Consider the following 27854-nt stretch of genomic DNA (forward strand, 5'->3'; position numbering starts at 1 on the left):
AGCTCCTGTGGGTGGCAGGAGATGTGCCGGACATTACCGGAGGCCTCCTGGCTGGCACTGGACCCAAGGTCTGGGGCTGCCACTGACTGCCAAGTGCTATCCACTCTCAGAGGTGAGATCTGCGGGATTCTCAGAGCTGTGGAGGCTTCACAGAGAGAAGGTGGGGAAAGAATTGCCAGATTGGGCAGGGAAGGCAGGATCCGGGGGTCAGTGTGCCTTCAGTGTGTTAGAGACGTGATGGGGGTTGTGAGAAGGGTGCAAAGAGTGAGAAGAGGCTGTTCAGTGATAAAGCTCCACATGAGCTCTTGGAGGAGCCAGTGGGAGTGGAGTCTTCTGGAGCAGGTTGAGTTCTGGTCCCTGAAATTTACAAAGGAGAAACCAGTATCCTGAGTGCAGGATAGATCATCCAGCAAGTCACTGATGGAGCTACACCAGGGCCCAGGCATCCTCTCTCCTCTCCAGGAAACCTCAGGACCACCTTTCTGGAACTCCTGAAGGGGCAAAACTAAGACCAGCCTGCAGGTGTCTGCTTCAGGAGGCTGGGCAGACCAAGTGTGGATTCCTGTCTTCTGGGCTGGTTTCCGAAAGTATGAGTAAGGTGGTAGGGTGACAGTCCGGATGCACTTGGGTTCCTGAAAATGGGGTTATGTTTAGTAGCATCTCGAGAAGAAAAGGTGCAAAGGCTTTGCAGATGTTGTGGGGCCCTCTGAAGTGAGAAGAGCCCGGTGACAGATCTTTTTCATGTTTTTCACAAGTGCACTGTGCAGCAGGGCCTCCCAGAAGACTTTGCCCGGGCCGGGGAGTCAAGCAGTTGAGGCCTGCTGGGCCCCGTTGGGAAGGGCTGCTCTGTGACCTGTGAGTTGTAGGAGACCCTGAGGGCCCTCCTTGCCTGCAAGCCCCGAGACTTGTGAAGATGGGAGGTTCCTCTCCCCATTGCCCAGCTTGCCCAAACAGAGTCACCTAGGCTCTGCCCTAGCTGGTTGGCTCAGTGGATAGAGTATTGGCCCGCAGACTGAAGGGTCCCGGGTTCATTTCCAGTCAGGGGCATGTACCTGGGTTGTGGGAGGTAACCAGTCCATGTGTCTCTCTCACATCAGTGTTTCTCTCTCTCTCTCTCTCTCTCTCCCTCTCTCTCTCTCTCTGTCTCTTCTCCTGCTTCCATTCTCTCTAAAAAGCAATGGAAAAGTATCCTTGGGTGAGGATTAACAACAAAAAAAAACAGGACCAGAATCACCTAGGCCCGTGGTCGGCAAACTGCGGCTCGCGAGCCACATGCGGCTCTTTGGCCCCTTGAGTGTGGCTCTTCCGAAGCCTTAGGAGTACCCTAATTAAGTTAATAACAATGTACCTACCTATATAGTTTAAGTTTTAAAAATTTGGCTCTCAAAAGACATTTCAGTCGTTGGACTGTTGATATTTGGCTCTGTTGACTAATGAGTTTGCCGACCACTGACCTAGGCTCCTTGTTAATTATTCACCTAGGTCCTTCCCAAGATCTCCCCAGTTCAGGCTCTCTAGGGGAAGGGCCTGAGAGTCCATATTTTTTACAGATTGCCTCAGGTGATCCTGATGATAGGTTTGGGGAAAACTGGTCCAGGCATCCCTTACTTAGTCCTAGAGTATAAAGCCACTACTCACCTGAGGGCACCCTAGGATATGGAAGCTGGGTCAGCCAGCAGCCCAGTGAGGGACTGATCTGTGAGGCCCCCGCCCCTCCAGAGAGGGAGGTACATGGCCCAGGAGGCAACAGGGCTTTGGAACCCTGAGGGTCCCTTTCCTCACCCCGGGGGATTGGCTGTCTGAGCTCTGTGGTAATGAAGAAAGGGAAAGGACAAGGCAAGATTGGGACTTTGCTTTTAAGATTCTGGCCTGTCTCTCCTTGCAAAGTTTGCCATTAGAGGAAAGAGGGAAGGGCATTTCTGGCAAAGAGAAAAGTGCAGTCATAGGCCTGGTTTATAAGAATGGGGAGGGAGGTAGAGCTGAGACTGAAAGGCCTTGTTGCCAAGCCTTGCCTTGTCCAAGGCGACACGGCCTTAGAGCCATGGGAGGTTTTTAGTGGGAAGGTAATGATCAGAGCTGTGTCTCAAGAAAATGAATGGGAACAGGTCCGGTGGCGATGGAGCTGGGTCAGCACTGGCGGGAGGGAACGCGAGTGGTGTGCTGGAGGTGCAGGGGAGGGGAGAAGGAGAGGAGATGGCGAGTTCGCACCTGTGAGCAGGCAGGAGGAGCAAGAGTCACAGCTTGCTTGTCTCCGGCTGTCTCATTTCAGGAGGGCGAGTGATCTCTGGGGACGGGTGCTCAGAGGGCCACATACTATTGATAAACAAGGTGGCAGAGGGTGCACACTGGTTCTCACTGGCATGTTTCAGGTGAACTTGCTCTGAGTTTGTGGTCAGCGTTCTCACCTCTGTTCCTTTGTGCTTATGACTAGTCTGCTTCACAGGGGAAGCTGGTTACACTAGAGTATCAGTTCTCAAACTGCGTCCCCCGGTAAAATGATTCTGTGGCCCAGTACATTTGGGAGATGGCGAGTTAAATAAAGTGAAGAAGGTTTTTTGATTGCACAACTTCTCAGAGCCTTTGGTGTACGTCCTGACTTTCCAGAAGCAGGATTTAGTGGGTAGGGTTCCTGCCCTCATTTGACCAGGGGACATGTTCTTCTGTTAAGCATCCTGCTAGGATCAGTGTTTCGTGGAACCCTCTTTGAGAAAGTTTGTCCTACAGAGAATACTGGGGGCCTGGGTTCAAGTCATGACTCAGTCCCCAATTCCCTGTGTGTCCCTGGGCCAGTCACCTTTCTTCTGCCCTCACCGTCTGTGCTGCATGAGGGACAGTTCCCAGCAGCCCTCTCGTAGCGCCACCTGTTTGTGTTTAGGAGGCAAGAGCTGCCATGTCTGTATCTGGATCTTGGCCTTGGCCTTTCCCTCTGCTCCTAACTTGCCACTAACTAAAAACCCACCGTCCATACACACCTCATCCGTTTTTCATCTAAGCCAAAGAGCTCTCCTACTAACTATTTCTCTCATCTGGAGCCACGTTCTTCTAGGCCAGAACCTTTGCGGTCATCCCTGACTGGATTCCCTCCCTTCTACTAAGCGTTCTTCTTTGATGTTCTTTCCAACTGTTTTCTTCTCCTTTGCCCCTCAGTCTCCTCTGGGGTCTCCTTTCCTCCAGTCCTTCCCGTCACGTTTGTTTCATCTGTGCATCAACCCATGAGACATAGGTTACTCATGCCACTCGTTGCTACCTTCTGATTTTCTCAACACTGACCTCTACACACACACACACACACACACACACACACACACACACACGTTTCCTCAACTGGGCTAAGTTCAGAGAGAACCTTTCCAAAGCCACACTGACTGGGAGGTGGCAGAGCTAGGTCCCAACCTCGGGATTTCTGAGAAAGTGCTTTCTCCTCTCTGCTCTCTGATCCTTGCAGCAGCCTGCCTGGAGGTCAGGGCAGAAATTGCCCCGCTTCCACTTTACAGTTGAGAAACATGGAGTCTGAAGGGAGTGTGGCCTGCATAGGCGAGTGCTTCGCAGGGTGACCCGCCATCCAGGTTTGCCTGGTACGACGAGTTTCCTGGGATGGTTGGTCACTCTTGTGCTGGACACGGTAGGTACCTAGTGCTGGGCACAAATGCCTTTTCCATGGCCGCACTGCCTCTCTGGAAGAGCTGTCTCCTGCGGCCTGGCCACCTGGCACCCCCTGTGAAGCAGCGAGTCCCACAGCCTGCTGACTTCTCCTTCCTCCACCCCTTTAGTCGGCCCCATGCTGATTGAGTTCAACGTACCTGTGGACCTGACGCTTCTGGCGAAACAGAACCCCGAGGTGAAGGTGGGTGGTCGCTACGCCCCCAAGGACTGCATCTCTCCTCACAAGGTGGCCATCATTATTCCATTCCGCAACCGGCAGGAACACCTCAAGTACTGGCTGTATTACTTGCACCCAATCCTGCAGCGTCAGCAGTTGGACTACGGCATCTATGTTATCAACCAGGTGAGGTGTCTGGGAAGGGTGAGCCAGGGAGGAAGTATGTGTATGTGCGCGCACTCTAAATATGAGAGTAAAGAGGTGGGCAAGGAAAAGAAAGAATTTCCTTGGTATCTGATTTTTACAACTCGATCACTATCACCCTCTTTATTTTCATTAGTGTAAATAGGCCAAATGCCATACAGTGGGCTTGCTTGTTGCTGTAACTCTTTAGGCAAGGAAATTGCTGGGATGCTTTGTTTGTGTGTTTGGGGTTTTTTTTGGAAGTCCCCTTCCAACAAAATGGAGAGAAAAATAACAGCTCTTATTCTCTCCAAATAAAGCAATGACTATTTTCTGTCTCTGGGTAGCTGTGTGTTTTCCTTTTAGAAAATAGAAATACCCACTTGGAGTCAGACCTTTAGTGAACTTCAGATTTACCCGGTTTAACTGCTGTTTCTGAGGTACTCACAAGAGACAATGCTTTTAGTTCAGGCCTGAATGCCAGGCCCCAGCGAAAGTTTGGGGAAGTTTTATTTGTGGTCCCCTGAAGATCATGTGGCCTGAACTGAGTCTGAGAAAAGAGCTTCTCTCTGTGTCTCTGATCCATGTGTGTATTGAGCTTAAAGAAGCTGTTGGAGGCATGTCAGCCTTCAGCACCATGACCTGGAGAAATCAGATTAATCATCGAGGCAGTTTTGTGTGTGTGTTTTTCTTTTCTTTTAAAAAATATTTCTATTGATTTCAGAAAGGGAGAGAGAGATAGAAACATCAATGATGAGAGCGAATCATGGACCAGCTGCCTCCTGCACACCCCACGCTGGGGAGTGAGCCCGTAATCTGGGCATGTGCCCTGACTGGGAATCGAACCGTGACCTCCCGGTTCATAGGTTGACGCTCAACCACTGAGCCCCACCGGCTGAGCACGAACACAGACATGTTAAAGGAAGAAGGAAGGATAGAAGTATAACTTTGGTATATCAAGTTTATTTTGAATACTTAATTCACCTCTTTAGACTATAACCTTCTAGGTGCAATAACACATCTAACTTATCTGTATACCAAATTTCATTGACATTCATCTGAAGAGACAGAGTATGCCCATTTCTAAAAGGCCGAATGTCCATTTCAAGATAAATTCTGAATCTGCTTGAGGTAGTAAGTTGACAGCTTCTATGAAAGTTGAGGGACTTTGTGTGGCTCCTTGGACCAGAAGGGAAGCTAAAACCAGCAGTGTGTCCCTCAAGCATTTCTGAGGCCCACTGTGCATAGTCCTGCACCAGTTACTGCAGAGAGATTCTAAAGAAGTGTAAGGCCCCAGTTCTGCCTGTCCCAAAGCTTCCATTCCCCTTTCTGGCGAGTGGACCCTTCCAGAAAACCATTTGTTAACAATCCCAAATAGCACGTGATTGGATGGTGGCTCCCAAATGCTCTGGAAGCCCAGGAAGGAGAGCAATGGTCTGGAAGAACCAGGATAAAAACTGGGTTCTAAAGGCTGGAGGGAGACATGGTCATCTTAGCTGGGGCCAGAGAATGGGGACTTTAAGGGAGAAAGCAGCCTTGCATGTTCCTGGAGAGCGAGATGACCATGGGGTAGGAAGGCAGCAGAGGTTCCAGGGCCCGGTGTTGGAGCTGAGTCTGTCAGGCAGGAAGGAGCAGATATCTGCTTTTCAAGGGAACTGAAGCTCAAGATTGGGAGACGGGTTGTGGGCAAATCCCTCGGGGCTCTTTGAGTCCCTTGGCCGAGTGAGGCATGGACCAGGGCCCTGAGAAAATCTATCAGTGAGATAGCTGTGGGTCAGTTACCGTAGAAGAATGTTGGAGAATGTAAGAGAGAGTAAGTAAATGCCAGGCCACTTCAATCCAAGTATTTGTTTAAGAAACAAATGTGAGAGAAACATCCATCAGTTGCCTCCTGCACCCATCCCTACCGGGGACTGAACCCTCAACCTGAGCATATGCCCTGACCGGGAATCGAACCAGCAACCTTTCGGTGCACGGGAAGATGCTCAACCAACTGAGCCACACTGACCAGGGAAGCCTCTACATCTTTTCCTTCTCTTCCAAGGGTTAACTTTCCTCTCTCTCTCCCTCTCCCTCTCCCTCTTGTTAATTGTTTTCTTCTGCTCCAGCTCCACCCTGGTTATTTCTTGGAAAAATACAATCTGATTTTGAGATAACCAAGTCTAAGGAGAAACTTAATTTTCCCCTGCCTTTCTAGGAGAGAGAGACAGACAGACAGACACAGACATCTTCGGTTGCCTCCCATACGCACCCTAACTGGGAATCTAACCTGCAACCTTTTAGTGTACTGGATGATGCTATAGATAACTGAACCACACCAGTCAGGGGAGAAACCTAAGCCTTTTGAAAGAAAGAGGCCAAGGAGAAACACTGCATCATTCCCCCTCTCTCCCCAATTTAACCTAGAAACTTCTTGTGTTCTCTGTTTTATAGTTGTTTTAGAGGAAGAAAGGGAGTTCAGAAAGGAGTTTGTAGCATCAGGCTTCAACCTTTATGTACTATTGAGCAAAGATGCGTCATTTGAGCCTCTCAGTGTCTTCCTGTCTCAGACACCCCACTGTCATTTTGACCATTTATCCCCAACCCCAATTAAGATTAGAGAGAAAGAAAAAAAGAAAAAAATTAGAAAAAAGATAAAGAAGAAAAAAACACCAAAAGATTAGAGAAACAGAAGGCTTAAACTAGGAGGGGGCTCTGAGACATCTAGTCCAGTGGTTCTTAAGTTTTTAAGAATAGAACCTCAAAAAAAAAAAAGAGAGAGAGAATAGAACCTCCACCCCCTAACTTACCCTTCAGTCTTTGCTGGGATTTGCCTGAACCTCTGAGGCCAGATAGTGTGAAAATGTCTGCTCTGTTTCACAGATGAAGCAACTGAGGCTCAGAGAAGGGAAGTAGAAGTCACATAAGTAACTGTAGGGCTGCAGCTCAAGACCCTGTCCCGATTCCTAGTGCCCTCTCATTGCACGGGCAGCAACTCTCTCCTCAAGGCCACTCAGCCCCTCCCTAAAGAGTTTCTTCTCAAAGCTGGGTCTCCAGGGCTGGGAGTGAGCTCCAGCTCAGACTGCCTGGGTTCTGGCTCTGCCACTGACCAGCTAGTGCCCTTCAGCATGAGTTCTTAAAAAATTTTTTTAAAACATTTTTATTGATTTCAGAGAGGAAGGGAGAGAGAGAGAGAGAGAGAGAGAGAAACATCAATGATGAGAGAGAATCACTGACTGGCTGCCTCCTGCATGCCCCTACTGGGGGTCGAGGCCAGAACCCAGGCATATGCCCTTGACCAGAATCAAACCTGGGACACTTCAGTCCGCAGGCTGATGCTCTATCCACTGAGCCGGCCCGGCTAGGGCGAGTATTTCAATTTGAGTTCAGCACAGTTCCTCCGTTTCCTGGTTGGTGGGAGGGCAAGGTTTTAGTACTTCCCACACTGGGCTGTGAAGCACCTGGCACCTGGTGAACCCTCAGTGACACTGGTTATTACTGCGATGACTGGAGTTTCTCCTCCTCACCCCCCCTTCTTCCTGCCTTTTTTCTCTAATCAGTACCGAGGTGATAAACTCTTTACTGCTCTCCCTCTTCCTGCTTCACCCCCCTCAGTCACTCAGGACCAGCGTTGGGACTCTCTCTCTCATTTGTGTGGCTTCCAGGGAGTCAGAGGAGAGCAGATAAGGACATAAAGCTGAGAACCATCAGATAACAGAATCTCAGGGGATGTAGTACCACGTCAGCCTACCAGCTCCTTCAGAACAGGGTTGTGTCTCAAGCTCCACACACAGGGGTGAGCTTTCACAGGCTTTTGTGGCTCCTACCCCTGTCCACATTAAGCTTATTAACCACCCCATTTTGGTTGCCTCCCACATGCACCCTTCCAGGCACCATGAGAACTTACATCTCACAATAAGGGGTGGGGGGCTTACCAGTCGACACGGAGAACAAGCATTGCTGTTTGTTCTCGGGTCTTCTGCCCGAGCACACCAGTGTCTGAGACTCCCATTAGGGTTCTGGCACGGCCAGCCTGTTGGAACTAAGGGTGCCACTCTGAGGCACAGAAGTCCTCCCCAAGGTCCAGCACTGGAACCGTGGTGCAGAGTGGACATCAAGGTGTCATAGTGGGTGGGGTGCATACTGCACTTCCTCATACTTTAAGGAAACTCTAAAACCACCCAAGATAAAGGGGAGACAAGTTGCCACCTGGCCCCACCAGCCCTAAACAAATACAGGATGTTTGTGGGATTAACCGCCACAGGAGTAAGTTACCACAGGTGAGGAATGCAGGCCCACCTGGCCAGGTGGATTTGTAATCACCATGGCAGCCCTCTGCCCTGGAGCCAGCACCCAGGCCTCGTCTCTCCACTTCCCTTTGTATATCCCCTGGCACCTCTGATCTCCCTCAGCTGCCCAAGATCTTTCTGGTTCTACCATGCCTGGCCCTTTCTTTAAACCCTTCTGTGTGTCCCTACTGCCCGCAGGCAAGGGTCTGCAGGGTCTGAAGCCCTGAGGTCAGCATCCAGGACCCTCTGAAGTCCAGCCCTGACCTGCCTCCAGCCACCTCCTCCCCAGGCTCCATTCACACCTTTGTGTCACAGCCATCCTGGGTTCTCCATCTTCACCCAGACACACTCCGCTCCCCCCTGTTGCCTTTGCTTATGCCTTCCCCGCTGCCCTGCTTGCCTGCCTTCCCTCCCCTACCTGCTCTCTTTCTGGCCACCATTTGAGGTCCCTCCCATCTCCCCCCACCCCCCAAACTTATTAGCTCTGTGAAACCCCAGGTGGGGCTGACCTCTCCCTCCCTGCCCTCCCAGGCCACTTAGCACACCCTAGGGAAGGATGAGAGGTGATTGCTTGTGTGTGCGCTCACCCAGCTGGCGGCTCCTGGACTCCCAGCCCCCAGTTCTGACCACCTCTCTCCCTGACCACCCGGCTCCGTGTGCTCGGTCAGGGTTTGGAGCACGGAGCCGTTCCCTTTGACTCCTACCCTGCACTTCCACCCACTCTCAGGACCCCTTGCTCCCTGTTCTCCTGTGAGGACTGTGCCTGGAAGTGAAGCCTCCTTTCTCAGTCAGGCCAGGGCATGATCCTTGGGAATCTGCACAGCCCCTCCCAGGCCTCTCCCCAGAGTTCTCTGCTCCTTGCTGACCAGAGCAGGCCTAGGACACAGCCCTTGGGGAAAATGGAGAGGATCCATTTCAACCCTGTGGTTGTTGATGGTCATAAAACTTTATGGTCCTTTGGACTGAACATCTTTCATGGTCTCACTTTGAATTTTTACTCTAACAACCCTCATTGTTTCTGCTGAGGGAAGGCTGGGAAGGTAAGTAGCTTGCTTGGGTCCCTGAGGGCTGGGTGGTGGAGCTGGGGTTGGACAGAGATCGCATGAAGCCTAAGGAATGCCTCTCTTCCCCTCCCACGTGGTGATGCTGTGATTCCCACAGGCCATGGGGGGTGGGCCTTGCCTTTGGAGCTGCAGCCTCAGAACCCTCTGTGAGGCTTGCCCATGATCCTGCTCACAGGTAAATCCTGGCCGGAAAGGCTGGGGTGTGGGGGACGGTGGGGAAGGTGGGGGGGGAGGCCCAGCTTTTTCAGGCTTTGAAGTTTTTCAATCTGTGCGTTGTTGTGAGACGGTTCCAGGCCGCTGGTCCGGGACCCAGTGTGGGCAGGTTTGGAGAGAGCCCGTTGTACCCTCAATGAGTGAAAGTATCTGTCACCGTTCCCAGCAGCTTATCCCTGTCCCTGGGCCAGGCAGCGGGTTCCTAAATGAGGCCCAGGTGAATTGGGGTGAAGCAGACTCATGAGTCTGCCCCATTACTGAGGATGGCTGCCTGGGGCCCCCACTGGTTTGATGTCTATCTTGACCATCTTTTACCATCCACCATCCCTGCCTTCCATTCCCTGCCCAAGTGGTCAGACTCCAGATTGGTGTGGGCGGGAATGGGGCTCAGGAGGGGCGGGGCTGATCCTGTCCTGCAGCACCCCCTGCTTTGAGCTTCCTGAAGGGCCGGCCCGGAGGGCTGTGGGAGGACTGGGAGTGTCTGTGTCCCACCACTCCCTGTGCACTGCCCCAGGGTGCAGGGTCTCCTTTGCTGTGTTCCCCCTCTCTGTCCATGGTTCACTCCGTCCTCCTGGGGAACGTGTCGCAGCACTCACAGGTACTCACACGGCTGGTGAATTGTCTCCCTGGACATTACCCTGGAAAATGCCATTTTCTTTGCTCACCCGTAACTTCAGGGCCAGGAGTGGCCACGTATAGTGATTTGCCTTTGCCCGGCTATAAGGGTGGTCAGAATGGGCTCCTTTCCCTTTGCAGCCATGCCACTTGCCTTTCTTCCTGACCTCTCTCCCTTGCTTCCACCTTTTCTCTTTTTTTCCTTCTAGTGGGGGCCTTTTTCCTTTCCTTGTTAATTCTGTTTGTAGCCAAGCCCGCTGATGGAGGAGCTTCCTTCTGGGGTCTGCTTCTTACTCTCCACCTACCTCCTCTTCTGTTCCCTCCACCTCCTAGAGAGAGGAGCGCCGACCTAACCACTGCTGTGACTGCTGCCGCCGCCACCGCCACGCCGCCGCTGCCACCCCACCCTGGTAATGTGCACACGCCCCCAAGTCAAACCCAGAGCCCAGGCCCTATGGTCAGGGGGAAGCCGTGTAACCTGCCGTGTGCCGGCCTCGGGCCCTGTGGGCCTTGCTTGGAAATGCCAGCCTGTTGTGCAGAGGTCTAAGAGACGTTGCCTTCCTGAAATTAAGCCACAGTTGGGCTCATACGCCATATGTATATACTTCTGTATCCTGCTTTTCCTTAATTCCATGTCATCAGCATCTTCCCATGTTATTTCATGGTCTTCATAATCATCACTTTCCATGCCTTCATAGTAGTTGAAGCATGCATTTCTACCATAATTAACTTAGCCATTCTTCTGTATTAGCAGGCATTTAGACCATTTCCACTTTCTCACTAGTGTGAATAGTACTGTAATGAACATCTTTGAGTCTAAAGCTTATTCTGAGTTTGTTTCTACATTTAGGTTTCTCTAGGCTAGGTTTTCAGATACAGGATTATGGGTTTAAAAAAAATTTAAACTTTTTATAGTTCTTAAGGTAAATGGCCAAATTGTTTTCTGAGAGAAGCCTTTATTTTCTAAAGTGTTTTTCTCCAGAAAGTCCGTGCCGCAGGCCCAGGGAGAGAGACCGACATCCTGCAATGGCTCCTGCGGAGCTGGGCTTTAAAAATTCTCTGTGTCCACCTCACCAAGAATCACCACTTTCAATTGGGGGGGGGGGCGGGGTTTGGGGCACAAATCCTTCCTTGACTTGCAAAACATGACCCTTGTTTAAAACCTTCAAAGGCTTTCTGTGGCCTAAGTCAAAGATAGCACCTGAGTGTTTTAGCAGAGTACCCAGCTTCCCCCTCCATCTCATGATTTGTCTACCTCCGCCTTCATGTCTTATTCTGGCTTCCACGTTGTGTACTTCTTGTATTTCCTTCGATGCTTTCTTTCCCCCACAGCCTTTACAAATGCTGCTCTCTCTCCTAGGACTGCTAAACGTGGCTAACTTCTTTGAAGCCTTCTCCAGTCCCCTAGGACTAGGTTAGTGCCATCACCTCCACTCCATCTGTGCTTGGCTCTGTGACTCCCCCCGCCCCCCTTCCCCGGTAGCTGTAACCACAAAGCGCTCATCGCTCAGCACCCATGGCAATTGCCTGTTTAACTTGTAACACCTCAAAAGCCGGGCCTGTTTATTTTCCTTTTTCGTATCCCTACTGTTAAACATGAAGTAGACACTCAATGAATGGCAAGAACGAATATGTCAAACACGGGAACACAGGACCCTCTGGCCCTCTTCTTTCTCTGGGGCTGGCTTGCTCTTTCTTTTTCTTGGTAACTGCTTCATTGAGATGTGATCACATGCCATAACATTCACCTATTTAAAGTCTGTAACTCAGTAGCTTTCAGTATATTTATCTAAACCATAAAATCAAGTTTAGAGCCTTTTTATTGAGCCAAAAAGAAACCCCACACCTCTTAGCTACAAATCCCTCCATTCCCCACCACCCTAGGCAGCCACTCATCTTTCTGTGTCTGTGGGTTTGCCTATTCTGGACGTTTCTTATAAACGGAATCATAATAAATATGTGATCCTTTGTGACTGACTTCTTTCATCTGGTATGTTTTTAAGGTTCATCCATGTTGTAGCATGTTATCCGTACTTCATTCCTTTTTATGGCCGAATAACATTCCATTGTATGGATCTACCACTTTTGTTTATCCATTCATCTGTTGATGGGCATTTGTGTTATTTCCACTTTTTAGCAATTGTGAATAATGCTGCCATGAACGCTGTGTAAACGTTTGTGTGTGGACATATGTTTTCATTTCTCTTAGGAATATACCTAGGAGTGGAATTGCTAGATCACATGGTAATTCTTAGTTTATCTAATTGAGGAACAGCCAGACTGCTTTCCACAGCAGCTGCACCTTTTTACATTCCTACCAGCAGTGTAGGAGGATTCCATTTTCAGTGGACACACTATTTGCTCTTTCTTATCTTTGGTGTAAATGAGGGCTCTAGAAAAAGGTTTTAATAGCCCTGGAGAGCTATCTGATACTTCTTTTTTTTTTTTTTTAATATATTTTATTGATTTTTTACAGAGAGAAAGGGACAGAGACAGCCAGAAACATCGATGAGAGAGAAACATTGATCAGCTGCCTCCCGCACATATCTGATACTTCTTAAGACATTCCTCCCTGCCACCCAGATCTGCCAGAAGGAGCACTGGGTTTCTACATGATGTGTCTGAAGGTAGCTTCTTTCTTCTTTTCTCTCCTCTGAGGAGCGTGGCCTTTAGGCCTGTGCCAGGCCTCCCACCTTGGGTCTCCTCACTCCACCCCAGGCCAGCATGCCTGACCAAGCTCAGGCTCCTGTTCTCTCTGTTCTGGCCATTGTTGGTTCTGCCTGACCAACTCTGACACCCACTATCGGGATTGTATGCCCAGTGATAAAAGGCTTCTCTGTGAACTTCGATCGAGGGGGCAGCCGTCCTGTCCAACTGTGAAAATGCCATATAGTTTTTGACCTTTCTTCTTTCCTCTTGTCCTCTCCCTCTGTTAGGAGCCGGTTGCCCTAGAACAGTGGTCGGCAAACTCATTAGTCAACAGAGGCAAATATCAACAGTACAGCGATTGAAATTTCTTTTGAGAGCCAAATTTTTTAAACTTAAACTATATAGGTAGGTACATTGTTATTAACTTAATTAGGGCACTCCTAAGGCTTAGGAAGAGCCACACTCAAGGGGCCAAAGAGCCGCAGTTTGCCAACCACTGCAGAAGGAAGGGATAAGTATAGCTCTTTTTAAAAAAAGTTATTGTTGATAGTATTAGGGATACTATAACTCTTGTCTACCAATGTAAAGAAGATTGCACATTAGCCCGGCTGGTGTTGCTCAGTGGTTGGGCGTCGACCCATGAACCAAGAGGACACTGGTTTGATCTCCAGTCAGGGCACATGCCTGGGTTGTGGGTTTGATCCCCAGAAAGGGTGTGCAGGAGGCAGCCAATCAATTATGATTCTCTGTCATCATTGATTTTCTGTCTCCCTATTCCTCCTTCTAAAAAAAAAAAAGAATAAAAACATTTTAAAAAAAGAAAAAGAAGAAGCAGCCTGCACTTTTAAAAGTCCCGTCTTTCAGAAGGACACCTGCACCCAGTGCACCGGCTCCTCTTCACCGAGTGGCTTCCGGGCATGTCACAGCCTCTAAAGGCCTCTTTCTTTCCTCTACTACTATCAACACTCGAGTCCTGTGAGTCACAGGTTAACTCACTTGAGGCTTAATCCTTTGAAGAAATTACCCTCCAGAGAAGCAGGATTTGGGAGGAACTGAAAGTTGATTGGGAAGGACACTCACAAACACGAGTGTTGTCTCCAGGAGGATCTCTGGGAGACATTTTTTTAAAAAATGTATATTTTTATTGATTTCAGAGAGGAAGGGAGAGAGAGATAGAAACATCAGTGGTGAGAGAGAATCATTGATTGGCTGCCTTCCGCCCGCCCCTACTGGGGATTGAGCCCACAACCCCAGCATGTGCCCTTGACTGCAGTCAAACCCTTGACCCTTTAGTCCCCAGGCCAATGCTCTGTTTGCTGAGCCAAACCAGCTAGGGCAACATTTTGAAAGGTCCAACTATTCAAGGTGAAGGGGAAAGCCTCTGCTGAAATAATGATAGTATCATTTGTTGCCAGGCAGTGTGCAAAGACCTTTAATGTATTGTCTCATTGAATACAACCCACCTGTTGTCACCCCCATGACCAAATGAGGAAACCGAGGCCCAGATGCCCACAGCTAATAAGGGAAGAAGATGGCATCCCTGGGATAAAAGTGCACGTCTGTCACAACGTTCTGGCTTGGCCAGACTGTAGGTGCTGGATAAATGTTTACTTGAGTGAGTGAAGTAGCCTGGGCACTGAGTAAATGCCCGGTGAGGAGGGGCAGGAATGAGGAGGGTGCCTTCCTGCCTCCTGCAGAGGAACAGGCACCGGCGTTAGTGCTGGGGGTTGGGGGACTTGCCAGGGCCTGTCTTTCTTAACAAGAAAGTGACCCGTGTTACTACAGCATTTCCCCCAAAGAAGCCTGGCTCTGACATTTCTGTAATCCCAGGGGTGGAAGAGGAAGACGCACACTTTCCTCATCTGTCCCTCTGCTGCTCTGGTGTTCCTGGGGCTCCCACTTGCAAAAAAATGCCCTGCTGTTCCCCTCCCCAGGATCACACAGGTGAGGCCAGGCTGGGAGGAAGGACGGGAGAAGCGGTTGTAGTTCAGGTCATTTTGGAAAACCGCCTGAGTAGTTTCCAGCGTGGACCACACACCGGAGGGCCTTATTCAGGGGAAGGAACTGTTGCATCACCCATTGGCCAAGGGCAGAACCAGTCTTCTCGTTAGGGTTCTCCTCCATTGTGCTGGGGACTGGGTGCCAGAGGGGCCTGTTTGTTGTTCCAAATTGCCAGTTTCTGGGAGAAGAAAAATACTTCGTGTCGTCTCATTTAAGCATCTGCTTAGATCAAACAGTAGTGACCAGGAGGCCAGATCCTGTGGTTCAGACATGATCACCAGGAGCACCCCCCCGCCTTCTTATAGGAGAGTGTAGGAAGAGCAGGGAGCATTGGGCAGCCCCCCCTCCCCCTCCCCTCCCCCGTGGGTCTGCTGCACAGGTGTGAAAAGGCTTTGTTGAGACACTGCCCTTTCAGTTGTTGGGAAAAGTGTTCAATGGGGATGAATTGTGTTTGGAAATATTCAGTTAACTCTTTTAGAGTCTTTGTGGAGCTGGAGGAGCAAGAAGGAAAGCACCAGGTGTGGGCCTCTCTCCCCATCACCAGAAGGTAGAAGGGTGGGAGGAATGCAGTAGATCTGGGTCAGAATGAAAGTGGTTACAAGATTGTCGAGATGATTAAGTGACATGGCATGCAGGTAAAACACTTACCCTTTGCCTGGTATATCATATCCGCCCCCGCCCCCCGCCCCCCCATGAATGTGAGCAGTGCATTGTTCTAGTAATAATTATTACAACAGCTTCATAGTTTTCCTCTGCGATGTCTCAACTCTGAACTTTTTGCCTCATGGCTTACACAGAGTTAACGGAAGGCATGACGTAGGTGGTGGGCCAGTCGGAGAAACTGTGTGTGCCATTCGTCGGGCACAGCTTTCTCTTTTCACCGAGTGTGGCCATGAATGTGAGCAGTGCATTGTTCTAGTAATAATTATTACAACAGCTTCATAGTTTTCCTCTGCGATGTCTCAACTCTGAACTTTTTGCCTCATGGCTTACACAGAGTTAACGGAAGGCATGACGTAGGTGGTGGGCCAGTCGGAGAAACTGTGTGTGCCATTCGTCGGGCACAGCTTTCTCTTTTCACCGAGTGTGGCTAGAAAGCTTTGTCATGGGCTGAAGAAAGGAGCTCTTGTGGAAGATGTTTCTTTAATTGAGATAGTGTTCTCGTGGGTGCTTTGTCTGACGTCCTGATACTTACTTTTCTTAAGTGGTTGGTTTCCCTGAGGCTGGGCGGCTGTGGTGAGGTCTGCCCGCTCTGCACTCACAGGTCGCCTCCTGGCACACGTTTCCAAGTCCTCTTGTGAGCCTGGGGAGAGGTTTGGGCATCCCACTTTTTAAAAATATATATATTTTATTGATTTTTTACAGATTGAAAGGGAGAGGGATAGAGAGTTAGAAACATCGATGAGAGAGAAACATCGATCAGCTGCCTCCTGCACGCCCCCTACTGGGCATGTGCCCGCAACCAAGGTACATGCCCTTGACCAGAATCGAACCTGGGACCCTTCAGTCCCCAGGCCGACGCTCTATCCACTGAGCCAAACCGGTTAGGGCTGGGCATCCCACTTTTGAGACTGTGTACCCATTGCAGGCCCTTAGGGGATACATTTTCCCCCAAAGTAGAGGCCCTGATCTTGTTTATCCCAAGAGATATTGGGAAAGAGCATAAAGTGAGGGTTCCAGGGTGTTCGGCTCCAGTCCCAGAGGTGTCATTTGTGAGGCCTTAGTTTCTTCAAGGTGTAATGGGAGGATTCCGGTCAGGATGAGAACATGTGCCTGGGAGGGCTTGTGAACTGCTAAATGTAAGGGTGGCATGTCGATGCTGTTAGTGTCCTTACTAACCCAGGGAGTTGGTAAGAGCAGAGACCCATGCTGGTGACTCTAAGGGGGCCCTTTGGTGGGAGCTCCCCAGCAAGGAATGCTTTCTGACATTGTATGTTGAAACCCATCCATCGGTCTACTCACCCATTCATCCATTCATCCACCCACCCACCTATCCATCCAGCCAGCCAGCAGTTATTTATTGAGCTGATATTATATATGCCAAGCAGTGTTCAAGGCCCTGGGTGAGTAAATAGTAAACAATTCCAGCCTTCATTGAGCATGCTTTCGAGTGGGGGTGGGGATTGAAATAAACAAGATAAGTAAATAAAATATGAAGTACCTTTTCACGAACAGACTTGGTGCTTTGAGACCCAGTGGTTGGCATCCTGAAGCAGGTGTTCTCTTCTCTCTCATACACCCTGTTTCTGTTGTGTGTACCACACTGCTTCCCAGCAGACATAGTGAGCACCCTGAGGGCAGAGATTGGGTTGGGTTTGCCATATTTCTCTGGTGCCTAGTTTAGTGACAGACACCTGGTAGGCACGCAATGTGGTTATCAATCACAGTCAACCATATAAAGAGGATAGAAGTAAAAAGTCCCACAGGTACCCATTTCCTGAATGTCTTCTCTGGAATTAATTTACATATCGTTTATAAATAAGTGACACATGTTTAAATGCCTCTTCACTTAACAATACTATTTTGAAGATCATTTCCTTTTAGAGATTTCATATTTTTAAAAATAACTCTACCCCATTAAATGGATGTACCACCATTTATTTAACCAGTTCCCTAGTGATGCTCATGTCATTGTTCGCAATCTTTTTTAAAAAATATATATTTTTATTGATTTCAGAGAGGAAGGGAGAGGGGAGCGAGAGATAGAAACATCAATGATGAGAGAGAATCATTGATCGGCTGCTGCCTCCTGCACATCCCCTACTAGGGATTGAGCCCACAACCCGGGCATGTGCCCTTGGCCAGAATCCAACCCAGGACCCTTCAGTCCGAAGGCCAACACTCTATCCACTGGGCCAAACCGGCTAGGGCTGTTTGCAATCTTTTGCTGTGATGAACACTCCATGAGGAATAATGTTCATATGTCATTTGCACATTTGCAAGTCCTGCAGAATAATTCTGAAAAGTGGGAATACCGACTCAGGACGTACCACATGGCATTAATTCACCAATGAGGGCAGAAAAAATGAGGCCCAGGAGTGGACTAATGACCACATGTAGTGGGCAAGTCACCAGTCCCTGTGTTCTGCTCAAAGTCCTTACGGCATCTAACATCACTCCTTTTGTTTCTGCACTAGGCTGGAGAGTCCACATTCAATCGCGCTAAGCTCCTCAACGTTGGCTTTCAAGAGGCCTTGAAGGACTACGACTACAACTGCTTCGTGTTCAGCGACGTGGACCTCATCCCAATGGATGACCGGAACACCTACAGGTGCTTTTCCCAGCCACGGCACATTTCTGTGGCAATGGATAAGTTTGGATTTAGGTAAGAGCTGTTCACCAGAGTCTATAGAAAACATGTTCCTCTATGATATGACAACAAGGAGATGCAGTTTCTCCAGCCAGGAGAGCTCTATGCTCTGGAGAAGAGTGCCTCCTCTGAGTAATAATTCTTTCCATCCTCCCTTGCTGAGGGCATGAGGTCTGTGAGATAAATATAGGGTTGTTGTAAAGTCCTTCCCCCAGATCAAATGTATTCAGGCCCTAAACTTGCTGTCTTGCGGGAGCAGGGGGATTTAGCTGTAAAAGTCACTCTCTGCACCCCATCTTCCCTCCCTCCCTCCCTCCCTGTTTGTGTATCGTCTTTTTGAGATACACGGGCTTATACCCTGACCCCTCTTAATTCCGCCCTTGAAGCATGGTGGGGATCCCCTAGTTCTTTTCCACAGCACCATGTCTGTTTTCCCAGAACCACTTAGGCTTGGGGGATGGGCAGGAGGTAAGAGAAAGCAGCAGAGACAGCAAAACTAGATCTTGTCAGCTTCTCCCTGTTTGTGTATCGTCTTTTTGAGATACACAGGCTTATGCCCTGACCCCTCTTAATTCCGCCCTTGAAGCATGGTGGGGATCCCCTAGTTCTTTTCCACAGCACCATGTCTGTTTTCCCAGAACCATTTAGGCTTGGGGGATGGGCAGGAGGTAAGAGAAAGCAGCAGAGACAGCAAAACTAGATCTTGTCAGCTCAGCTGGTACTTCCCCTAGAAGTGGCTAAGAGTCCATTTCTGTAAAAACACTCATTATCAAAAAACTTTATTGGCATGGCCACCTCAGGTTCAAACCCTTACGTTGCAAGTGCAGACTGTACTGTAAGGAAAGCAAAAGGTGGCTGACTTGGCCCCTCAGTGCTGGTAGCTTATGACAAATAGATGACCTTAGATTCATTAAAGCACGTCCCCAGGAAGCTTGCTTGTGGATACTTGCGGTCAGAATTCAGAATTCCTGAATGGATTTGAAAATGATAATTGCTTTTTTTTTAGGTTTTGTTTTTCTTGGGTTCTATATGGTTGGCTGACTTTTCTCTTGAAATCTGAGTTAGCATTTTTCTTAATTTGTGTGATAGGTTTTGGTTTCTCTGGATTCCAGTAAGAGCTTGAGTGTGGTTTGGAACTGCACACAGGGGTGAGAAAAAAACCCCACAGCCTTTAAAGGACCCCCAGAAGGCCTTTGCATGGCCTCTGGGCATGTCCTCATTCTGATTCTTAACATTTCTCATCCACGCTTCCTCTGTATCCCTCAGGAGGCCACAGTTCATAACCATTGAAACATTGAAATACAAAAAGTTTTGGAGGGATGAGAGCCCAGATGCCCTGCTGCTTGAAAATGGGTCAAAATAGATTCACCATTAATTATACCTGCTGCTAAGTCAGGACATGGTAGAAATTTCCAAGAAAATGTTCAGGAATGCTATCTTTTTTTTTTTTATCAGAAAATTTACCCGTTTTATTGATGCATCACAATTGCTCTATATTTTACTCTATTATGTAGAAAATACTGAAAATACAAGCTACTTTGTAAAACCAAAGACAAGCATAGAGTCCAAAGATCAACTATGTTTAACACAATGAACCCTCCCCAGGGCCCCACCTGTAGTTATTGGTAAATTTTAACTATGTTTAACACAATGAACCCTCCCCGCGCCCTCCCCAGGGCCCCACCTGTAGTTATTGGTAAATTTTTTTATTTTTATTTTTTTACTGCTCCAGTCAATGAAACAGAAACTTTATTGAGGCCCCACCGTCACAGGGTTCAGGTAGACGGCTGCCCTGTGGACCCAAGGAGTTGGTGGAGGGGCCTTATTTAACCTTCTTCTTGGGGCGCAGGTTGTTGGTGTGGCCGCACTTCTTCCTGCGGCAGTTGACAGCACGGGGGTGCAGGCGGGCGTAACACTTGCGGCAGATCCTCTTGTCGCAGTTGTACTTTTGTGCGAACTGGCGGAGGGAGGGTTCGATGATGCCACCCCTGAGACGCAGCACCAAGTGCAGGGTGGACTCTTTCTGAATATTGTAGTCTGAGAGAGTGCGACCGTCCTCTAGCTGTTTGCCCGCAAAAATCAGACGCTGCTGGTCAGGTGGGATGCCCTCCTTGTCTTGGATTTTAGCTTTGACATTCTCAATGGTGTCACTGGGCTCAACCTCAAGGGTGATGGTCTTGCCAGTCAGGGTCTTCACCAAGATCTGCATCTCTGCGTCTGCTCCGCCGCCTCGTTGACGAGAAAGAGGGTAAATTTTAAATATGTATTTATTTTGTGAGAATGATTATTTTACATACTCCCTAAGTACATCTGCATTATAAACATAGCTCAGTCATTCTCAGAGACTGTTTCTTGAGGCTTGTTGTAAAAGAAAGCGCACAACCAGAAAAGGGAGAAAGCAGAAAAAGTTGAAATCGCACACAACTAGCACGTAAAGTACACTTAATAAAGTTGGAATTCCGTTGCAATATCAAGGACTCAAAGCAGAAATACTAACGTTATATAAACTGTACATATAATGCACTGCTACATGTAGTGAGGTTATTTTTTCAAGCTGAATCAAAACCACACATTAAATAAGTGTAGCAACTTATTCTGATGATGAATGCTGCACCATTCGTCAGTTAAAAACAAAATCAAAATAGGAAGCAGGCTTGGGCCATTCCTGTCATTGAGAAGCAATTTCATCTCCTAACTGAAAACAAACCGTCCTGGCCAGTGGGTGTTTGCATAATAGTGACGACTAAAACACACATCACTGTGCTTGCCTGGCTGAGGGCAGTCGAACTTAGCTCCTCTCCTGGGGGATGATGGATGGCAGAAATGCTCTCTTGATTTTTTTTTAGAGGGAGAGAACAAGACACATCCAGGTGAGAGAGAAACATCGATGGGCTGCCTCTGTCATGCCCCCTACTGGGGATCGAGTCCACAACCCAGACATGTACCCTGACCAGAATTGAACCAGCGACACTTGGGTGCATGGACAATGCTCAACCCACTGAGCAACACCGGCCAGGGCCACAAATGCTATCTTGACTATTGGAATCAGTCGGTTTTTAAGCCAGTATACCTTTGGAAGAATGAAAGCTGGACTGGTAGATGGGATGGGCACATGACAGCGTGGGCACAGGGAGACCCTAGAACAACCTCAGATTCCAGGACTTCCTGGATGAGGATTTCCCGTGTAGGAGCAGATTCCTGTCTGGTGCAGAACTGGGCTTATGCTCATGTAACTGACTGATTTCCTAGATCACCACAGAAGCGACACAGTATTTTTAGAAAGAAGATTCTATTGTTTGATACCTGTGTCTTCTCTAAGATTATCTGAGTCTACTATAAAAACAAAACAAAGAAAGCCCTCATAAATCTCCAGTTAAAAAGTTCCAGAGAATAAAAATAACTTCAGGAGTGTTTATTTTGAGCAAGTTTTATTTCGAGAAAGTCAAAACCTACTAACCACTGGTCCTCTCTGTGTGTGTGTATGTGTTTTCTTTTTTTCCCCACCCCCCAGCTTACCTTATGTTCAGTTTTTTGGAGGTGTGTCTGCTCTAAGTAAACAACAGTTTCTCACCATCAATGGATTTCCTAATAATTATTGGGGCTGGGGAGGTGAAGATGACGACATTTTTAACAGGTAATGGTCACAACTTAGATCTCCTCCTTCTCTGTCACCCTTCACTTCTAGTTTTTCAGTCAATGCTGATTATTCTGTAGGGCTTTTGACCCTCAGGAAGGATGCATCCCCACTCAGCCCAGGGTCTTATGTGTGCCCAGCTGTAGACACTGTATGTGCTGAAGATGTCTTTAGGAAAATTAGCTACTGCTATTTAAAGAAAAAAAATTAAATTTATTGATTTTTAGAGAGAAACATTGATTTATTGTTCCACTTATTTATACATTCATTGGTTGTTTCTTGTATGTGCCCTGACTGGGGATCAAACCCACAACCTTGGCATATCGGGATGATATTCTAACCAGCTGGGCTACCCAGCCAGAGCAGCTTCTGTGATTTTTTTTTTAAAATATATTTTATTGATTTTTTACAGAGAGGAAGGGAGAGAGATAGAGAGTTAGAAACATCGATGAGAGAGGAACATCGATCAGCTGCCTCCTGCACATCTCCTACTGGGGATGTGCCTGCAACCCAGGTACATGCCCTTGACCGGAATCGAACCTGGGACCCTTGAGTCCGCAGGCCGACACTCTATCCGCTGAGCCAAACCGGTTAGGGCGCTTCTGTGATTTTTGCATTAGCCTTGGAAAATGTAAAATGAGAACCAAGTGAAGGAGTGTACTTTGATGCATACCGCGTGCCATTCTGTCCTGAAGGAGTAAACATGTGTCCTTCAGCCCTAGCTCGTTTGGCTCAGTGGATAGAGCATGGACTGTGGACTGAAGGGTCTCAGGTTCGATTCCTGTCAAGGGCACATGCCCAGGTTACAAGCTCAATCCCCAGTAGGGGGCACGCAGGCGGCAACTGATCAATGATTTTCTCATCATTGATGTTTCTATCTCTCCTTTCCCTTCCTCTCTGAAATCAGTAAAAATATATTAAAAAACAAACAAAGCAAAACAAAAAAACACACGTGTCCTTCGTAAAAATTCAGCATCTCGTTGTGGTCATGTTTGAGTATGAAACAAGTTTCTTTGGACAGGATTCCAAGTTCTTCACAGAATCTTGGTACTGTTTTATTTATTTAACTTTTTGGACTCTTTTTAACATATGCGAAAGAGGACAGTGTAGTGTGATGGTTGCTGTGTACCCACTGGCCCCGCAACCATCATTTCACAGCCAACCCCCAAAACCCCCACCCTTGGACTCCCTGGAAGTTGGTAAACCTTTATGGTAGGTTGTCATTGCAGAAGGTATAAATCACCTGTAAGTAGCATTTGAAACCACATTCTGCCCAGTTCTCCCCAGCAGTGGAGGCTTCGACCCTGCCAGCTACGGATTAAAAGCACCTACTCCCTCTGGGAGCCAGTCTGAACTTGTCTCTGAGTTTGATGTCAAAATACACCCTGGTGCCTTCCTGGATTACAGAACACTAATTTGATCAGTTAACAGAAGGTGTCTGTCAGAGCAGCACCCAAGTCATTCAGGGTTAACTTTCTGTGAGAACCTGGCATAGGCCCAAGTCTTTAATATAGGCCTTGAAGAACACTTGAGTTTTCAAGTATGCAGATCGAGTGTCCGCTGCATGAGAGCACTGTGCCAGGTGGGCCCAATCGGGAAGACACTGAAGACATGGACATGGAGTCCAGACAGAAACAAACTTGCGCCCACAGTACCACACCTGGGCAGACACTGGGCTGATGTGACAACAGAGACCTGAGTGGTCACAAAGGTTGGGGGTAGAGGGGGCCGGAGCACAAAGTACCAACATCCCAGGCTGGAGGGACTAGAAGGGTGAGTGGTTTGTGGAGCAGCTTTCTTGGAAAATAAAGGACCTAACTCTTACTATAACGCCTACTCACTGTGTGCCAGGTCCTGGGGGCAAGGCCAGCAACCTTTAAAGTCATCCAGGAGCACAGCCTCTTAACTTCTCTGTTCCTGCTTTGGTTTTGGTCCTCATTCCTTTCCCCTAGACCAGTGGCCGGCAAACTGCGGCTTGCGAGCCACATGCGGCTCTTTGGCCCCTTGAGTGTGGCTCTTCCTAAGCCTTAGGAGTGCCCTAATTAAGTTAATAACAATGTACCTACCTATATAGTTTAAGTTTAAAAAATTTGGCTCTCAAAAGAAATTTCAGTCGTCGTACTGTTGATATTTGGCTCTGTTGACTAATGAGTTTGCCGACCACTGCCCTAGACCTACACACAGAACCTTCCATGCCGTTCTGGCTGCCCCTGGTCTTATTCCCTACTCCCCCTTTTTATACTGCTTATCAGAGAGATGTCTCCCTGGCTAAAAACGTTTGGGAAACACTGCGTATTCCATCCTTTTCTGACGCTGGCACGGTTCACTGGCACTGTTGCTTGAAGCTTTGAGAAGGCCTCCATGATTTAGCCTTTGCCCATCTTTTCAGCCTCATCTCCAGCCACTTCCAACCCCAGATCCTTTCACCAGTCCCTGAGGCTGTGTTGCTCCTGAGGGCACCGTGCTTGCTCTCCCTGCCTGCCTTTGCCTGTGCTTTCCCGGCCGCCCAAACGGGTCTGGCCGGCGCCATTCATCTTCACGACCTGGCTCTGCCTGCTGTTGCTCTGTAACGATAATTTGTCCCTTTGCTCTCTGCAGATTAGTTTTTAAAGGTATGTCTATATCTCGCCCAAACGCTGTGGTTGGGAAGTGTCGGATGATTCGCCACTCAAGAGACAAGAAAAATGAACCCAATCCTCAGAGGTGTGTTCTGTGTTTGTTTCTATTCCTTCTTCCCTCTCTACGTTGGGGCAGAAATGAGCTCTGGGGAGGGCTCCATGCCTGGAGGGGGAGGGAGGGCTCGGTCCAAGGGGGGAAAGCAACAAAGTGCAAATGTTCAATGCTTTTTTTCTTAAGATTTTTGTTTTGACACCAACCTCTTGCTCTTTTTTTCCTTGTAGGTTTGACCGAATTGCACACACGAAGGAGACAATGCTGTCTGATGGTTTGAACACACTGACTTATAAGGTGTTGGACATAGAGAGAAACCCATTATATACCAAAATCACAGTGGACGTCGGGACACCGAGCTAGCATTTTGCTACCCTGATAAAGACCTAAAAATGGCCAGGGACCCCTGCTGTGTCTCTGCCAACGTGCTGGGCTGGCCCCTCATTCTTACAATCAGCGTGATAGCCCCCTTCGCTCGTCATTTACATGCCTTCCCGGATGACCAGAACAAGTGGGGTATTTTGCCCCCAGCTTGACGCGGCATGTGACTTCTTAGCTCTACGAGGCGTTTGTATGTGTAGAAACTGTCAGCCTCTGGGGGTTCTCAGCATGTTCACAGTGTCACCCCAAAGAATCAGTATATACAGCCCCAAATTTGGTGACTGTGGGACTCGTTCCCAGTGGTAAACTGCAAATTTGTTGTGAAATAGGTAAGAATTTTGTTTTAAATCGTGTATTCTTAGTACTTTATGCAAAATTGGAGAGTGCTGCTGAAATTGGATTGGTGTGATATTTTTTGGTTGTCATATTTTAAACAGAAAAACTGTGTCAACCATTCTCATTTTACCGCCCCCCACCCCACCTTCTTTTAGTGCTATACAACTGTTCCAATCACTGTGTGTATCTCTTCTTAGCAAAAGAGTTCTAAAACATGAGCCTCAGACCTTTTGCCCTGCTAACGTGTGAATTCCAAGGCAACTTTAGCCATCAGAGCGAAATCCTTGGGTGTTCTCACATTCAGTGGCCTTTCTCCACATTGCCTGATTTCCGAATGTAAAACTTATTGGAAAGAGCAGGTTGCAGTTTGTAGTATTTTAAAGACCAAATCAAATTCTGATTACTGATCTAGCTTGATTTTGTGTTGATCCAGATTTTCATGGCTGTTTAGTGTTCAAACATGGCAATTGATTTTTCTGAGTATGTAAACTTGAATTTCCTATGTATTTTTATTGTGGTGTTTAAATGTGAGGAAGGGACTGAGCATTTTTTTAGGGGCGGGACAGGGGGCGATTCTGTATGCTGTAGTAGCCATGAGCAGGCCTCTGATTTAGCTTGCCGGCCAGGTTTTGTGAAGAACAAAATCACTTTTGGGTCCTTTGACGGGGCAAGCCCCCCCCATCCCACCCCACCCCCACCACACACACACACCTCTGCAGGAAGGCAGAATCCTTGGCCTGCCAGGCAGTGCTCCCCATCTCTTTACCCTCCCCAGGTGGGCAGGGCGGAGGGAACCTCTACCACCTCCTTGGACTGACACCAAGACCTCCCACCAGGGCGTAGGCTGTGGAGTTGTAAATGACAGCAGTCAGAACTGTTTACTGGCCCTTAGCCTGGGGAGGTGGAGGGAACCTCGGTTCTGGCCCCTTGGATGGAAGGGCTGCCTCCCTCAGGTTTGGCCCAACACTGCCTGTCCCACCTTGCAGGACCGGTTCTCCTTCTTCCTCCCCCCTTCTGCCCTCCCCTTTTTTGTTCCTTTGCTTTTTGCCTGTTCCCTAAAACTTGCCTGTGGCACTCAGGGTCAAATACACTATTCATTCTCCAGCATGAATGTGCCTTTTAATTAGAAACATAGAAATTCAGCTGAACCCACTCACACTCCCCCAGGACCACTCTGGTGCCTAAAGCCTCCCTTTCCCCCTCGGGGTCTTTAGCAGGTGCTCCCCCTCCTGGGAGGCTGACCCCCAGGGCTGTCTTCTTCAAACCTGCCTCTGCTGGGAGAGGCTTCCATGCCGGGGGTGAGATGCACGAGGCAGTTTCAACACTGGGCTAAGGGCCTGAGACTCAGCTGTTTAATCCCAGGCTTGACCTTTCCGCTGGTGGCCACTCAGACCTCCTGGGAACCAGCCCTCAGTGTGGATGGAGGCTGAGTTGGTGTCCAGCGCCAGTCTTACCTGTGCCTTTATTGCTTTGAGCATCTCAGATGCTAACTTGGTTCTTTTCCCAGAAGCCTTTGATTAAAATTTATTTTCCACTGCACAAGCTTTGGGGCTATGCAAAGAGTATTCCTTCTGTCAATCCCCTGCTCCTTAACAGAGATGTTAATAAAATTCAGAACAACTGCACTGAGAAGGAGTTTTGGGAAATGCAAAGAATGAAGGCCTCTCTTTGTGACCCCAGATCCTGACTTTTCCAAAGTGCCTTAAAAGAAGGAGACAAATACCTTGGGAAGTAACTTCTTTGTTACTTACTGTACTCTTTTTTTTAAAAAAAGACTTTTTTTTCCTTCTTTTGTTTTTTTTTAATATTTTCTTTCATGTTACATTGGAATATTCAAGTATGTGGTTCATTCTCAGAACCAAGGGAAATCCTGCGTCATCTGTTCCTCCTTTGCTCACCTTTGGTGCTCTCATGGGCGCCACCTGAGCCCAAGGTTAGGCCTGCCGGCCTGCCTGGTTCATGAGAGGCTGTAGGTCCTGTTTCCTCCCTGGGGAGTTCAGAGCAAGAGGGTTCAGGGGGCATTTCCTTTACCTGGAAGTTGTCACCATGAAGTTGTCCTGTTCTGTGCCTTTGTTTCTGTCCTTCCCGTTGCTGGTGACCCTGTGAAGTGGCTTTTGGAGAAGATCAGAGGGCGGAGGTGGCCCGGGAGGGTAAAGGAAATGCGGTCTGGCTCTCAGCCTGGGCAGGGTCTCTGCTGACCTCAGGGCTGGCCATGGGGTGTCCCACACAGCCGGGACAGCAGCGGTCCTGTCCTGGAGACCTGTTGTGCTGTGTGTTTCGATTTCCTGTGTGTGCAAATGTATGTATTGACTATTGTGAGTGGGAGGGGGGAATGTCTGACTTTGATGTTCAAAACAGAACTGTATTTTTGCCTTTAAAATCCAGTAATATAACACGAATAAATGTCCTTATCTTTGTAACTGCTGGCGGTTTCTCTTCTGATTTAAAGGTTTGGACGCTGCCAGAGCTGGTGGGCAGTGGGGGGGCTACCTTCTGGGAGGATTTGAGGTCTGCCTTTGTGCCTCCCTGGTTCAGGGTGTCATGGCTGGGGCCTTGGGTAGCAGAATCCCCACACACTACCCAGGAAGCACACAGCTGGGTTAAACACACCTCCCTGGAATCAGCTGATAAGAAAAAAATTCTGAGATGTTCTAAATTAAGTTACAGTGGCCTGAGAGGGAGAAAAAGAGCTGGAACTGTTAGTCTGTTA

The 27854-nt window shown here is 48.5% G+C and overlaps 1 protein-coding gene and 1 pseudogene across 2 annotated transcripts; one reads left to right on the top strand and one right to left on the bottom strand.

Annotated features, from left to right (window-relative positions):
* On the top strand, positions 1–27564 carry B4GALT1 (UDP-Gal:betaGlcNAc beta 1,4- galactosyltransferase, polypeptide 1). 2 transcript variants are annotated; one of them, XM_005859550.2, is made up of 6 exons: positions 1–112; positions 3771–4006; positions 17951–18138; positions 21635–21757; positions 24356–24460; positions 24658–27564. In XM_005859550.2, the coding sequence occupies exons 1-6, from the start codon at positions 22–24 to the stop codon at positions 24788–24790; spliced, it is 876 nt and encodes a 291-aa protein (XP_005859612.2). In that variant the 5' UTR covers positions 1–21; the 3' UTR covers positions 24791–27564. The 2 variants fall into 2 exon arrangements, with proteins under 2 accessions (XP_005859612.2, XP_005859611.1); XM_005859549.2 differs by lacking the exon at positions 1–112 and adding an exon at positions 3580–3622.
* LOC106724965 lies at positions 19839–20374 on the bottom strand (annotated as a pseudogene).
* Positions 27565–27854: the final 290 nt, after the last annotated feature.

The sequence above is a fragment of the Myotis brandtii genome, unplaced genomic scaffold (genome assembly GCF_000412655.1).
Source record: "Myotis brandtii unplaced genomic scaffold, ASM41265v1 scaffold1270, whole genome shotgun sequence".
In the NCBI taxonomy this organism is placed as follows: Eukaryota; Metazoa; Chordata; class Mammalia; order Chiroptera; family Vespertilionidae; genus Myotis; species Myotis brandtii.